This window comes from Mchenga conophoros, linkage group LG17 (assembly GCF_057382185.1).
Source record: "Mchenga conophoros isolate Kocher_MC1m ecotype Shallow Benthic linkage group LG17, M_conophoros_male_GT1.1, whole genome shotgun sequence".
Classification (NCBI taxonomy): domain Eukaryota; kingdom Metazoa; phylum Chordata; class Actinopteri; order Cichliformes; family Cichlidae; genus Mchenga; species Mchenga conophoros.
In genome coordinates, this window is record NC_140542.1 from 36298580 (window position 1) to 36313110 (window position 14531).

General features: G+C 39.3%; 1 protein-coding gene across 3 annotated transcripts in view; it reads right to left on the minus strand.

The window, feature by feature from the left end:
• The window catches only part of tbc1d22a (TBC1 domain family, member 22a), a 164953-nt gene that overhangs the window by 39311 nt on the left and 111111 nt on the right, over positions 1-14531 (minus strand). For all 3 annotated transcript variants that reach the window (XM_085251273.1, XM_085251274.1, XM_085251275.1), the window contains 2 exons: positions 12390-12465; positions 3498-3625 (listed from right to left, as the gene is read on the minus strand). In XM_085251273.1, coding sequence (XP_085107399.1) covers positions 3498-3625; positions 12390-12465 — 204 coding nt within the window. The remainder of the gene's footprint in view (positions 1-3497; positions 3626-12389; positions 12466-14531) is intronic.

The window sequence follows — 14531 nt, forward strand, 5'->3', positions numbered from 1 at the left end:
TTTTATTTATTTAGCTTCATGAGAAGACACTACCATCCGCAATCGATTTAATGATGAGCAACCTTATTTTGAAATTTGATTGCTGCTAACCTCCCGGCCCCCACCTTTCCTACCTCTTGCTTCCCTATTGACAGGCTGAGACTGGAGTCTTTGATATCGTTCGGCTGCACTGGGCAGTTCCATTGTTCCCTGTAGGTTCCATTTCCCCGCAAGCATAATGTTGCCTTCCACTTCTATGTGGACAACACACAAACATACCTCTCTATGAAGATAATTTTCAGGTCCCTCAAGTAATCTGAAATACTGAATTTCCAAAAACATTCTTCAGTTAAATACAAATAGTGATTGGTTTGGGTTCCCGACCAGACCAGTGAGTATAGTGAGATGTTTAAGCCCAATGACATTAACCCTTCATGACAGTGCTAAGAATCAGGGATTTATTTTGGATTCAGTGCTAAAATGCAACATGTCAGCGTTGTATTGAAATGCTGCTTTTTTCCATATGAGGAATACTGCCAAATTGCAGTTATTCTTTTCACCTAATGACATGACAAATGTTTCAAGAACACCTGTTACTGGATTTGGATTTGGGAGTTGTCCATTTAATAATTTCCCATCTATATTTATTTATATATTGAACTTCTACACTTCACAATCTCTTTTCTGACTTCACATGTTTTGTTGATGTTACCATTTCTATAACGGTACAACACTTTGGCTTTTGCAGCGTTCTGGGTTCTTATTTATTGTTATGAAATTTGTTTGGTTTGATTTTGTTCTGATTCTACACACATAATGTTTGATTATTGTTAGGTCGAGGTTGTATTTTCTTTAGATTCTAGTAACTTGAATCTTTCGTTCTTGTTATATTTAGGTTCCAGTTACTGTTTATGGAGGGGTGGGCTATTTGCTGTTTTACTTTGGTAGTTGTGACTTGCTTTACTTTACTGTTTAGACTTTGTCACATTCCCACATGTATCCACTAATCCTTATCCTTATAATGTGCATGTATAGAAATATCGCTCCCTTTCCTTTGTTAATCTGTAGCTCCCCCGGTTTGCCCCTTCCTTGGATTACTTGTAGCTTATTGTGTTTCTCTACTACGTTACAATTTGGACTCATTAGCTATTACTTCTATCACAATTCCTCTTTCACACAGTAAACTGTGAGTGATTAATTAAAATATATAACTCGACATTCATGGGAGAAGATTGGATAAACAACAACACAGACTTTTTTTATGGAAAGGACAAATCTGATTCACTGTGGACCTCAAATACCCTGAAGGTGTTTTAATTCAAGCACAGCACAAACATGCTTCTGCCATGTCCCTTTTGTGTGCCAGCTGCGATCTATGTTATACTCCCCAAAGCCAGAGCTCATACAGATTTTGACCATATTTGTTTACTACTAGCTATGGCTTGTTGGCAGTGAACTATGTACTTCAGCTGCAACATGCCCATGTTTAGCTTTTCTGTTTTAGTTCCCTAATAATTCTGTTCTTGTACACGTCTATTTTTACTGCAGTCAATCTGAATCTTTCTGCAGACTTTACTCCTTCACATTCCCTTCATTCACTTTACTACATTCTACATTTCACACAGCAAAATACTTCAGATTTATGAAAAATGTCTGATTTAGACTCGCAAGACTTGCAGTCTCTTTTTCAGTGACGCAAACACAAATGACACGAGCTAAAGGTTATGTGACGAGAAACATCAGCATTTTCAGCTGTAACGGAAGATAAGAACAATACGTAAGGAAAAGAAGAGGACAGAAACTCTGAGTCACGGTGAAGACGCTGAGAACAGGCAGCAGGAATAACAACAACTGTGACTGCAAGACGACAGCAACAAAGATGCTTATACGTGTTTTTGCAAAGGCCTGGCACAGAGCCATCACTGGGAGAAGTTTATTTCAAACTTGGTTTTCATTCCTTTTCCTTCGACACTTCTCATGTAACCTAACAAGTATTACACTCTCTCAGGGAGTCTACGGGTATGAAGATGTTCAATTTAATTTTAAGACTTAAAAATTATATTTTAAATTAAATTCAGTATCTAAATGGCAATGGTAAAAAAAAAAATGTGTTATGCCCATGCAAGTAAACTGGTACCAGTTATAATAATAGTAAAGGTCAAATGTACATATTCATTTGGGTTTAAGAACATTTTCTACATGTATTTATATAATGTAGAAAGATTATTAGACTTAAAGTGCAGTTTGCTTTTTAAACATTTCATAATCGTTTTTCTCGAGGTTGATCTTGCATCTTTCCGTTTTCACAGACTAACGACTGAAGGCCGACTAGTAAAGCCTTTCTCTTCTTTAAGATCTTTGGAGTTTCCATCCGTGCACTGCAAGCCTCTTAATTTGATCCCATGCTAGGTATAAATGTTGGGAAGTCCCCCCAACCCAAATACATACCCACACCTACCAATAAATTAGCTAATGTAGGTTTAATATTTTTTTCACATATAAAAACCTAAAAACAGTAGTGCAATCTATAAAGAAGCAAATGTTACAACTTAAAAACCAAACAAACAAACATTGTTTTTTCCCTTCTTTTATATCAAATATCTGAACAGTTATATTCAATATGCTGAATCCTTAATCGCTGTATGTGGGGTCGAGGTTAACTGTTACTGGCTGCTCTCCTTCTACAGCCTTCTAAATTATACTGTGGATGCAAAAACATTATGGCTATAATATTGAGATCACACATAACTCCTGCAATATAATATATAGTAACAATAGTCTGGTGATTGTGAAAATTTTACAAATCTTATGTAAATTTAAGCCAATTTTAGATTTTTTAAGGCCTTTGTTTAATAAATGTGCATTGTGCTATTTTACATCTGTGGATTAGAAATACATATAGATGTACATACACATATAAGCAAGCATTATGGGGGTTTTCAACCATTCCGATCAAGGTTAAAAATCTGTCTCTGACTCTACAAGCTGGCTTATAAGCTCAGTGTAAATGTCACAAAAAAAAAAGTCAAGATTTGTTTGAAGGAGATTAAGATTGTCTCTCACAGTCTGACGTCAAGCTTTAACTGTGGCACTCATGCATAAATAAAAATTGAGCCATAAGTTAACTCAGGTAAAACTTTTGTCTCACACATGGAGATTTCTTTGCCAGATGCTTCAGGAATGTTTATTATTCCCACTTTTAAACATTTCTATGTCATGAACAAATAACACCCCTCTGTCAAACTGAAGTGTAAACTTTTACTAGCAAGACTGTGCGGTGGGCCCAAGCAGCAAAGTAAAGCTGTACAACCAGCCCTGTATAATCAAGAACACCATGGAGAAAATCTGTAATGTTAACAGAAGAACGTCGATATAATGGTGCATCATAGTGCTCTGGCTGAGATGTAATTGATATCAAAACAGTAAGAGATTATCAAGTTTTTGAAAACTTGCAAACCAAACACATACAAATAAAGTGAAAACAAAAAGAAAGCAGAATAACAATAACTTTGTTGTACCTGGTAGGTGTCCCACAGTCTGATTGTGCATCGTAATGGCAACTCTCTCATCAGGAGGTTGTTCATCCAGCGAAAGGCAAACTGCAGGTACTCCACCTCGTACTGCTGCATGTGGCGGTGCACAGATTCTGACAAAATAATAATAATAAAAAAATATATATTTAAACTTTTTCCATCAGTTTTCTGTGTAAAGACAAAAGCAAAACAGCAGAGATCCTGCATGGAGCGGCAAAGAAAAAAAATACTCTATCTATGGTAAAGGTGACAGTAACAAGTATGTAGCTAGACAGATTCCTTCAGAACTCCCTTCTCTGTTAATTACTGCTGCAGTCACTATCACACGCACAGCCTTTCCCTCATAACAGAGATGTAATTACAGAGCTATCAAAACTGTCTCAGAAAAGCTAAACCAGGATGAAAAATGGAAGTATAATTGTATTGTTAAACAACCCTCTAAAGCAATTGCAGGCCGCTGCGCCGAGGAATGAAATGCATATAAAGTAGGTCAATGGCATCCAGAGGTGAGGAGCCAAGGCATGGATGTATGTAACGTATAGGGCGTGTAGTAATTATTTCTTTGACACGACTGCTTTGAGCAGGAACTGATTAAAAATGTATTATGCTGACTTCTAACCCAAGTCAATCTGAATAACGCAAATGTCAAATGTGACCTTAACCTTGTCGAAAGACACTTTGTCCTCAAAAATGTTTCATTTCAGTGGATTTCTAAAGATGGGGTTCAACTTCCTGGGACTCTAAGTGTTAAGCTTTATACCATCAGATTGACCTCTCTGCATCAGTGATGTTTATTTTACTGCAGAGATAGAAAATTACAGAAATGGTCAAAGCTTTTGAATCAGTGTTTGTGTTTTGTTTTCCTTTGGAATTATGGGGGTGACTGCAGTGATATCTAGCACAATTAGAGTGCATGTGGAGTTAACTCAGTATATTTCTATGTGCATATAGATGTGCAGATACAGTATCTGTAGGCAACTCTTGGCTCAGGTTTTCCATCTGTAATTTCTGTAAGTTCCACCGACCAATCGTGTTTGAGCAGAGTTTGGCTGCATGCAGGTAAATACAGTGAAAGAAGCACCGAGTTAGCAATGACGCAAAATCATGAAAACATAGGTACCGTCTGACAAAACCTTAGCTTTTTATTCCCTTTTTGGTTGCTGCCCTGAGGCCAAGGCTTTAAAAGATTTTTACTCCTGCATTAAATCCCCACAGAGCGCACGCAGCCCCACAAGCAGCAGAAACTTCCAAGTCTGCTGTAATGAAGAAACAGACCTGTATTTTAGGTAAGCTGGATTCTAATTTCCTCCATTATTTTAACTCTTGTGGCATCACTGCTGCTCAGTTCCCATTGACAAACAGCTGAACAACAGGCGCCAACTCGGAGACTCCTCGTACCCTTAAAACAGTGTTTTGTTTCTTCCTTCCTACAACTGGTTCAGCTCATGTCTCCAACCACCAAACAAAAAAACAGACCATATGTTGCATATGGCATCTCAACACGTTCTCAATATGCGGTTGCGGTGTCAGTGTCATGGCGCGGCACGCTGGCACCGACGCTCACAGGGAAAAATGGATGAGTCACGGAAACGTCTGTTTAAAAAAAAAAAGAAGAAGAAGAAGAAGAAGCTCGCCGTGTGTGAGGGAGTGACTGTGAGAATGGCTGCCTTTGTTCCTTCCCCTGCTCTTGATAAATGTTTGTTTAATGCGCCTTTACATAACAAAAGATTAAAAATACCACTCAATATTCAGCGACTCCCTGTTCCACAGTCATCAAACCCATGACACTCATTCTCCTAGACACACACACTTCATAATAGAGCTGTAATTACAGAGCTGTCAGGGAATCTATGAAGGAAAAAAAACAGTTAGCAAGGAACTATCCCATCCTTTTCCCTGACACTCTGGGCTCTTAATCAGGGCTGACTGGCATGCACAAGGACACAAACAAACACACACACAAATTCAGCTTTTAACCTTTAATTGGCAAAACCTTATAGACAAGATACCACATACGTTGTTGATTTCCAGCACTTGATTGGCACATGTCTTCCTCAGCTTACGTACATGTCTAACAGAAATGCACACACTCCACCACATGAGCAAAGGCGCAAAGTAAACACAAAGCTATTATTTCACACTCCTCTGTGCAGTTTAATTATCACATGCTGCTGTAAAAGCATAAACAAGGCTAGCTCATTAACGGCAAATGCATCATGGTGGCAGATCTGAGCTAGCTGCCAAACAGAAAGGGAGAGAGTGGAACAACTTTAGACAATGTTAAATTACACTAATGAACTTGCTCTGCCTAATATTAGCGGCTTCACCAAACACAAAGGGGAAGAGGTGCGCGGTGGGGGTGGGGGAGTGGTGGAAAGGAGGAGTCGTTTTTCATGAGATGATATCGTGGTGGGGTGGGACAGTGAAAATGATAGAGGGGAAAAAAAGTGAGGCGCTTAAATTCGTGACTTTTTAGCCGTCTGGCTGGCACACAGCGCTCAGCATACTGGGCAGGGTTGTTAGAAGGGCTCGGGGAGGTTGAGCATGACATGTCTCATAGACACTGATTGACTGATGAGTCTTGTCTTCCCTCCAACTGCTGGTTAAAGTTGAGGACGGAGGCCACAGAGCAGGCTAGTCTGCTCTCCACGGCAGACCGTAGCCTCTGGCTGTCAGGCAGTAGAAGGTCAGTAGAAGGTCAGAGGTCGTACAGTAACTAGTGAGAAGCTCCTCGGATTCTGCCTTGCTTGGTATAAAAAGTAATTACACTCGCACGTTCTCTTTATCCTCTCCTCCTCCCCCTTTCATTTCTTTCTTTTAGCTTCTTGAGGTCTTCATTTTTTTCTAAAACACCGGTTTTATTTTGAATTTGCTCGCCTTTTGTTTGATGCGTACCTAGCGTATTTACAGTGTAGCTTTTCATTTTTCATAACCGCGATCCTGCCGACTAGTCAGCATTTGTCACTGTCTGTACCTGCCAAGCAGCAGGGATGGATGTATGAATTTTTTATGGTTATAAGCATTTATAAGGCTGCCAAGCACTTTGTGACAAATAAATAACTTAGCAATCTAATTAGCTGCCTCTCCAGTGAGTCTCTCATCCTGTGGATTAACTCCAACTCCACCATCTTGGACTGCAGCTGCCAAAAGTAGTCCCTGCTCCACTCTGTAGCCTCAGTGGGCTTGGCATAGCTGTACATGACCCACTCTTTACCTGCTGCAGGTTCTGGTTAGAGTATCCCTGAGCTACTGTTACCAACTGCGAACCCAGGAAAGAGAGAATAGAAAGAGAGAGTGATAACTGAATCATATGAGGAACTGCTAGAATAGCAACCTGCCCAGGTTGTGAGGAAAACACAAAGAGGACTGAAAGGCATCAACTGAACTTTCAAATTAAGAGTGACGGGCTTCTCACTAGTAAACTCTGCTCGGGTGGCATAATTCGCTCAAACAGATGCAAACAACAAAGCTGAAAAAAAAAAAACAACAGTTAGGCAAATGCCGCGGACTGGGTCTGCTGTGGGGAGCAGCATTGGAGCAGGTGACACTGGCAGACTGATAAAATGATTAGGAAGGCTGCTCTGCGATTGGCTGCCAACTGTGCACTTTTAAAGCTGTGGTGGAGAGGAGGTCACTGAAATGACTGTTATCCATCACGGATAATCCTGACCACCCTCTGGCCCACTTCTCTAGCAGACTGATTCAGCTCTGCTGCCAGAAGGACAGATGAATATTTTTTTTAAATATTACTTCAACTGCTGTAACAGAATTAAAAAATGTAAAATAGTTGCCCAAATATGGTTTGAAGTATCTCATATCTTATCTCATCTTAAAATGGCATGCAGTGAAGTTGTATCTAAGTATAAAGGAGTTAAGATTTATTTACTTCAGACACAGGCTTGGTTCCTTCTGCAGGGAGTAAACTAATTAGACGGACATGCTGTGTGTACACATCTTGACTGTTGTGTGTGTTTTCTAGCTTCCCCAAATCCCACTTTATTTGTTTAACTGTTACACAGACACTCTGACGCTCTCCTGCACGACGCAGCTCTATAAAATGAAAAAGTTTAATCAGCACAAAGCACAGCGAGAGCAGACTTTTATTTTCCCTTTTACTTCACATAAAAGAAAGGCCACGTAATATGCAAAAATTCCACCTTGTGTTTTCAACTTTTGAGGGCACAAGTGACCAATGTGATAGCAGATTTGCACCGTGGCGGTAAGGCTTTGGATAAGAAGGGTCTGAAACGACTGTGGTGAAGAAATCTGTGAATCGCTTGAAAAAGAAAATGTTAGAAAACTTGCAAATGATAGTATCTGGGGGTTGTGGAGGACTGTGTGGGAAGATATGAAACAAACAAGCAAACAAAAAGAAAAAAATCAGGTTAAATGGCATCACAGTTGGCCTGAACATAAGGCGTAAAAAAAATAAACGGGAGGTGGGGGCCTTTGGTTGACGAGGGAAAACAAAAGGAAGCCAAACATACTGCTGCAGTTTTAAAAAAAAAAAACACTTAAATCTTGGGAACATAAAATACTAAAACAAAACTACCGCACAAGAAAGCCAAATTAGCTAAAGATTTTTTTCCCCCAAACATATGAGAACAGCTTTCCTCGCTTCTCATTATGCAATACAGTCTCACAGTGCAGCTACCAGCCTTTCTACTAAAGTCAGGCACGCATGCTGCAAGTACATCCCCTCATTTGCATAAATAAATTCACCTTTTAGCAATTTGCATGTTGATGAACTCGCGCTAATGCACTTGCATGTAACAAATACACAGACAGAGATAAGGGAGCGATAAAGAGATCAGAAAAACATTACATGCTGACAGACTGCCTGTTCTTTTGAGGAGGAACATGTGCTAGCGTTAAGCAAGGCTAATGGGAGTTAGCGTCACTTATTAAAAGTAGGATAATTACAGAGGAGGAGCGACCGAGGGACGGGCAGGCAGAGGCAGAAATGAAGGCGTCTCGAAGTAAAAGATTAGAAACGATGTCAACAGCTCTTTCAACTCCACGAATCAAAGTAAAGAAGCAAAGTAATAAACATCTTTCATTTTTAACAAGTGCTTGCAGTTTTTTTTTGGTCTCCCTACTTCAAGTTCAATATGAGCTTATACTGTACTGAGAAATAAAGTGCATGGAGAACAAAAAAGATTATTTGAGTGGTTTTAATATCCATGTCTGTCCAGGTCTGTAATATACTGAATGCAGTCACGATGTTGAAATAGCATTTTTGGGGATTTCTTTGGGTGAACACCAAAGATTAGCGTCGCTAAATCGACCAAATGTTGAGGACAGGCCGGGGCTTCCTGGCACAAATCCAGAACCATTTGTTCCTCTCTGGGATTAAATTTGTGTCACTGTAATTAAACACAAACCTCACAGGAATAGAGTATCCACACGCAAACGCACACACACACACACGTTGTTTGATCACAGTATTCTTGCCTCTCCTTTAGCGACTGCCATTTCACTTTTTTTGGTCACTTCACCTCCTTCTTCTGCTTAGAAGAGAAGGTAATTTTATTACGACTTACCGTTTACTCAGTTTGTCTTATGAAAGTCATGAAACACTGCACTCTCTGTAACTCTGTAACTAATTATTCTTGCCCTCACTGGTTAACGGTTTGATCTCAGATGTTTCTGAAGCCAAAGCAATTAGTTTTAAAATTAGCAAGAAACACAATAAGAAAGAATGGCAGACAGTTATGTGAGAGCAAACTGGCATAACCCCACGCAAAGGGAGCAGTGCAGCTGCATTTAGCATAGGCTCCTGGTGAGGAACTAGCTAATGGTAGCAGCTACTAGAGTTAGCCACATAGAGCAAATTCCTCTAAATGTCAGTACATGGTTTTTCAAATACTTTGAGTGGTAAAAATGTGAATTATTAACTGAAATTGTTCTTCAAATATGTCTGAAATATAGTTATGAACAATATCTAACCTCCATTAGACCAGGCTTAATTTCGACCCCTTTATAAGTGTTTTTCTCCATTGGACCCACTAAGATATTAGTTCACAGTAGCATTAATAGTGAATATTATAGTTGCAAGATCAATATCCGCTAAAACTTTCAATCATCTCCATCACTAAAATGAATCTTTTTCTTAGAGGTGTTGCTTTAAAGTTATTCTTACCTGACATTAATACAAATATTTCATTTTAATTAACATAAGAATAAGTGAGAGAAAAAGGATGGATGGATAGCTGTGCTCCTCTTTGTGCAAAAGATTAAAAAAGGAAGTCTGGCTGATTAAGTCGATACAGTGCTGCATACAAATGTAGGCTTGTCTTCTTCTAATGAACTATGAAGGTTTGTTTCTTTTGTTTTAGAGAACTCTGCTTTGTGTTTCTAACTTTTTTCTAATTGCAGAAATATTCTAAAATATTTATATTAATATTTATTCATGAATTACTTCACCATATTTGTGTAAGATGTTCTTCAGTTGCGTATTAACTAAGTTCCTTTTCCCTCTTCTGGAGGACAGCAAACAAACTATGTAGCAATCTGAGGCTTTTATTCTGAAAGGCAGGGACAGAAAAAGCCCTTTTTGCACATGGGAACATTTTTCTTGTAAAACAAAGGGGGGCCTAGCAAAAAAAGTTTGGGAACCACTGGACTAGGATAAGACAAGACCCCACCCCACTATCAAAATACACACCACTCTGGATAAACCTGCATCTGATAAGCGCTGATAGGTCATTTTGGAAATGATGAGAGGCTATTGTTCTCAAAACAGATGGTATGTCAACAGCAGGGCGAAAAACAATCCCGTAACACAAGATAAAAGCTATCTGTGATCTCATTAGAGCTGGTAATGTCAACCTAGCGAGGTATAAAATTTCTCTGCCCCCACTATGATGACAGGGCACTTATGGAAAAAGATACAGTAAAGATGTCGAGTCATTTTTTTTATGTCGTTGCTGTTGTAGGGTGGGGGTGGGGTGAAGTGGACTGCGGATGAGGTGGAGGACTTTTCTTCTTCTTTTTTCCCTTCCCGTGTGTGTGTCTGTGTATTTCACTCAAACACAAACACAAGTGTACGCACAATTTTTTTTTTTTTAAACACACACCAACCGTCGTACGTGCATGCTCTTCAACGGACCTCTCCTGTCACAATCACACATGCAAACAGACAGGCCTGCATTTGCTCGCTAACTTTTTCTGACATTCAGATTCCTGCGCACACACAAACACGCGCGCACAAACACACACCCTCCATCCATTTGGATGCAGAGGATGAGTCCTCTCCTCCCTGTGGCTGACAGAGCGGGTGACAGGGTGGTGGGACGGCACCAAGGTTAGCCGGGAACATGACCATTGTACAAAAGCCTGCTTTGATAAGCCCTTGTTTTGCACAATGCATCGTGGGGCTGCTGCAAACCTCGCACGAGTTTTAAGTGACAAAGTTTGGATGGAAAACTATTTCAAACCAGGTGACATGTGTACTGTTTGGACAAAATGGAAAAGACAACGGGACCAGAGAGGGAAAAGTAGCTTTGCTAATTAACACCGAGTTGAGAGCATGTGTGAAATGTCACTGAGCTGCGTATGAGTACACTCGGTGTGCATACATTAACTTCCAGGCCTCAGCAGGCCTCTGGTTTGTGCTATTAGTCACTAGCACGTACGCGTTTCCAGACAGCCGAGTGGAATGAAAATTAGCGAGAGACAATTCTCATGTCATGTCATTAGAAAGTGACGATAAGCCTGGAAGAATTAAGGTGTGAAAGCAAATGTAACTGGCTGGTGTGTAATATATACAGTTCTAACACATACATTTTTTTTTAAAAAACAAAGAGTTTAAGTGTTAACTCAAAGTTGGGGGGTGGGCTCATTAAGGGCATGCTGAGTTATTTTTGCTTTCTCTCTTTATTCATTTTACATTTGCGGTGCCTTGCAGAGTGTCAAATCAGTCCAATTACTCCCACTTCCACCTCCTCTCTGCAACAAGCAGATATTTATATGCATACAGTAAAGTCCTACTAGGGTACTTGAAGTTAATGACTTGGTTAATGTTATTAGAGGGGGAATGCAGAAGCCAATATACTCAATAGTCTTAATATATAAAATGTACATAAATATACAAAGTTAAGATTTCCCTGGCTGGACTAGAAACGGCTTCTAGATAAGAACAATACATTTCCAAAAGCAAACAAACAAGAAAAACTGATGAAAACACAAAATAAACAACATTTCCTTCATATTCTCCCTCCATTTTCCCCAAGCAGAAACTTCTGGAGCTGAACAATGAAACCAACACTTGAATGCAAGAAACTGCAGTTCCTCCAATGGCCCCTCAAGGCTGGTTCCTAACGTTAAAAGACTGGTCTCGAGCTTGAAAACAGGATGTTTACAGCTTGGTACCAGGATAAAGATGGCTTACTGTGAGGTCCAGATGGTCCCACAAGTTTGTGCTTTGGTGTTGGTGAATTAAATTATCATAATGTATGTTTTGTTTTTTTTAATTAGCAGGTGTTTATGTCCAGTCTGTGGCTGTAACTTGCTAACTGAGATAACATCTTACCCTCACTCTGAAAAATGATCAGGTCCAGGCTATAATGCTAATGATAAGGCTTCAAAAATGTCATTGTGGCTCGCTCGATCAGTCCTTTATATGCTGACTATTACAAAGAAAAATAGAATGATTGTGGAACACACTATGTATTTTTCATGTTTTACATGAAAATGTTAAATGTAAAAAAAAGTGGGTAATATAGGAAGCAATGGAAAGGAAAAGAACTTAAACAATCAGAAAAGCAAGAACAGGTAAGTAGAAATTAAATCGGAACAGAAGAGCAGTGAACAGAAAGTACTTTATGGATGGGTGAATGAATGAATGGACGGATGGAAGCCAGGCAGATGACTCACCATCAATCCTGCTGACCAGCTCCTCTAGGGCCTTGACTTTTTTCTGGATGCCTGGCTGAGCAAATGTATAGTTGTCCTGAGGAATAGAAGAAAAAGCACACAGTCAAAATGGCCTAAGGCTCATAAAGCAACAGTAAAAGTACCTTTAAATAGTTGGTCTTTAATACGTTTGTTGGTACTTATGCATTTCGCTTACTCCCCAAGAAAAATGAATGCAAGAACAAAACAGCCTTCAAACACTATGTATAAATCATCACAAGCAACCGGGAAAAGCAGTGCGAAGGTCAGACTGGCAAGTGGATAAAAGTCCTGTGAACCTGAAGTGACTAGATAACAACAAAGTACAGGGAAAAGGGAATAAAAGCACAAGCTAAGGAGATCAAGCAGATATTTTATTACAGGAATATTTGTCATATTTCTCTGTAATTTGCTCGACAAGCCGTGAAATTGATCCCTCATTGAGAAAACTAATGCAGTTTGATTCACATTGATGTTTCGCAGCTATTTGGCCCGAGCGTCTGTGTATCACAGCGCACAGTGAAAGGGTCTGAAATTTTCCGTTTAGTCTTTCAGAATATTTTTTTATAAAGTGCTGCAGCTATTAGAAATTTTGAGTGTTTGCCAGAGCCTATTTCACACCTCACACAAAGCCTAAGTCATTTTTAAACTGTAAATAAAGAAATGGGCAACCTAACTAATATTGCCATAACAAAACATTGGCAGCTCCAACCTTGCAGGCAAAGTAAAAGGCTGATTACGAATGAGGTTCTTAGAAAGGGAGATCAGGCTTGAATGGGTCAAATTTGTTGTGCAGGTACTTATCACCAAGGTCTTCATGTCATGTATTATATCCTTTAAAGATTTCCTGTGCCACATCTCGGCTAAATAAATCCAGTTTTAAAATTCGATGATAGAAGAGGTGGTTTTATAAAGCTGCAAGTAAAACCAAAACTCAAGAGATCCATAAGCCTGCAAAGCTCTAAATGGACTTTCAAGTATTGTCATGTGCTCAAAAAAAGGCTACATAATAAGAAGTGATTATTTTACTGTTTCCATTGACATTCTGACTCATAACATTGATCTTATTTTATTAATTTTGGCTAATGGTCAAAAGCTATGGTGTCATAAGGAAATGAAGATAATTTGGAAATGCTTCTTTAAGTAGCTAGCTCTTAATGTGACAAAAATAACAGAGTTATTGTATAAAATTTTATTCATTATATGTTCCTTTGTAGTCAATCAGCTCTAGGAAAGAACAGGCACTGAGGAGAGTTCAAGTTCATATTACATATAGTTGTAGCATAACCGTGGTAGCTAGTAAAAGGTAGCTGCGCTATATAGTTTCAAAGGTGTAGCCTAACCATGCTAGCTAGCAAAAAGTAGCCTCAGTATGCAGTTGGAGGTGTAACACAACCATGCTCGATACAGTGATAAAAAGTAGTTGCATATATAGTTTTGGAAATGCAGCATAACCACGCAGGTTAATAAAAGTAGCATTGCTATATAGTTTTAAAAATGTAACATAATCATGCTAGCTAGGAAAGGTAGCCTCACTGTATAATGTTGCAGAGAGGCCAACTTAGGCGGAAAAAATAAATAAATAAAACTTTTTGGGTTGTTAAATAAAGTAGGCAAGTGTTTAAAAAATACACGCTGCCTTTAAACATAAGCCATATTTGCCCGTCAAACATTCTCTTTACAAGGTGCAGCAAGTCACTAGTTGGTTGCTGATAGATTAAATGAGTGTGTGTGTGTGTGTGTGTGTGTATATTATGGCTTTTATAATAAAGATGAATAAAATGACAACAGAGGGCAGTGTAAGTTGAACTTGCAGAATACAATCCACGTGTGAAACAGCACATAAGCATTTTGCGTGTGTGCGTGTACATCCAAACACACACAAAACGAGGATTACATTTCCTTGAGGGGTCATTTCAGTGTGGTCTGAGAACAGCTGATGTGGCAAACCATCCCAGAAAAAGAGAGAGGGAGAGAGAAAATGAGACGGAGAAAGGGGGATAAAGGTGGGCAAGAGAAGTCATTTAGCAATAAACAGCTTCAGTTGTCCTTCAGGCACAGCAGAACTGAGGCACTCGTGTCCTCCTGAGTCCATCAGTGGCTGGCAGAGTAAAAACTGCATTC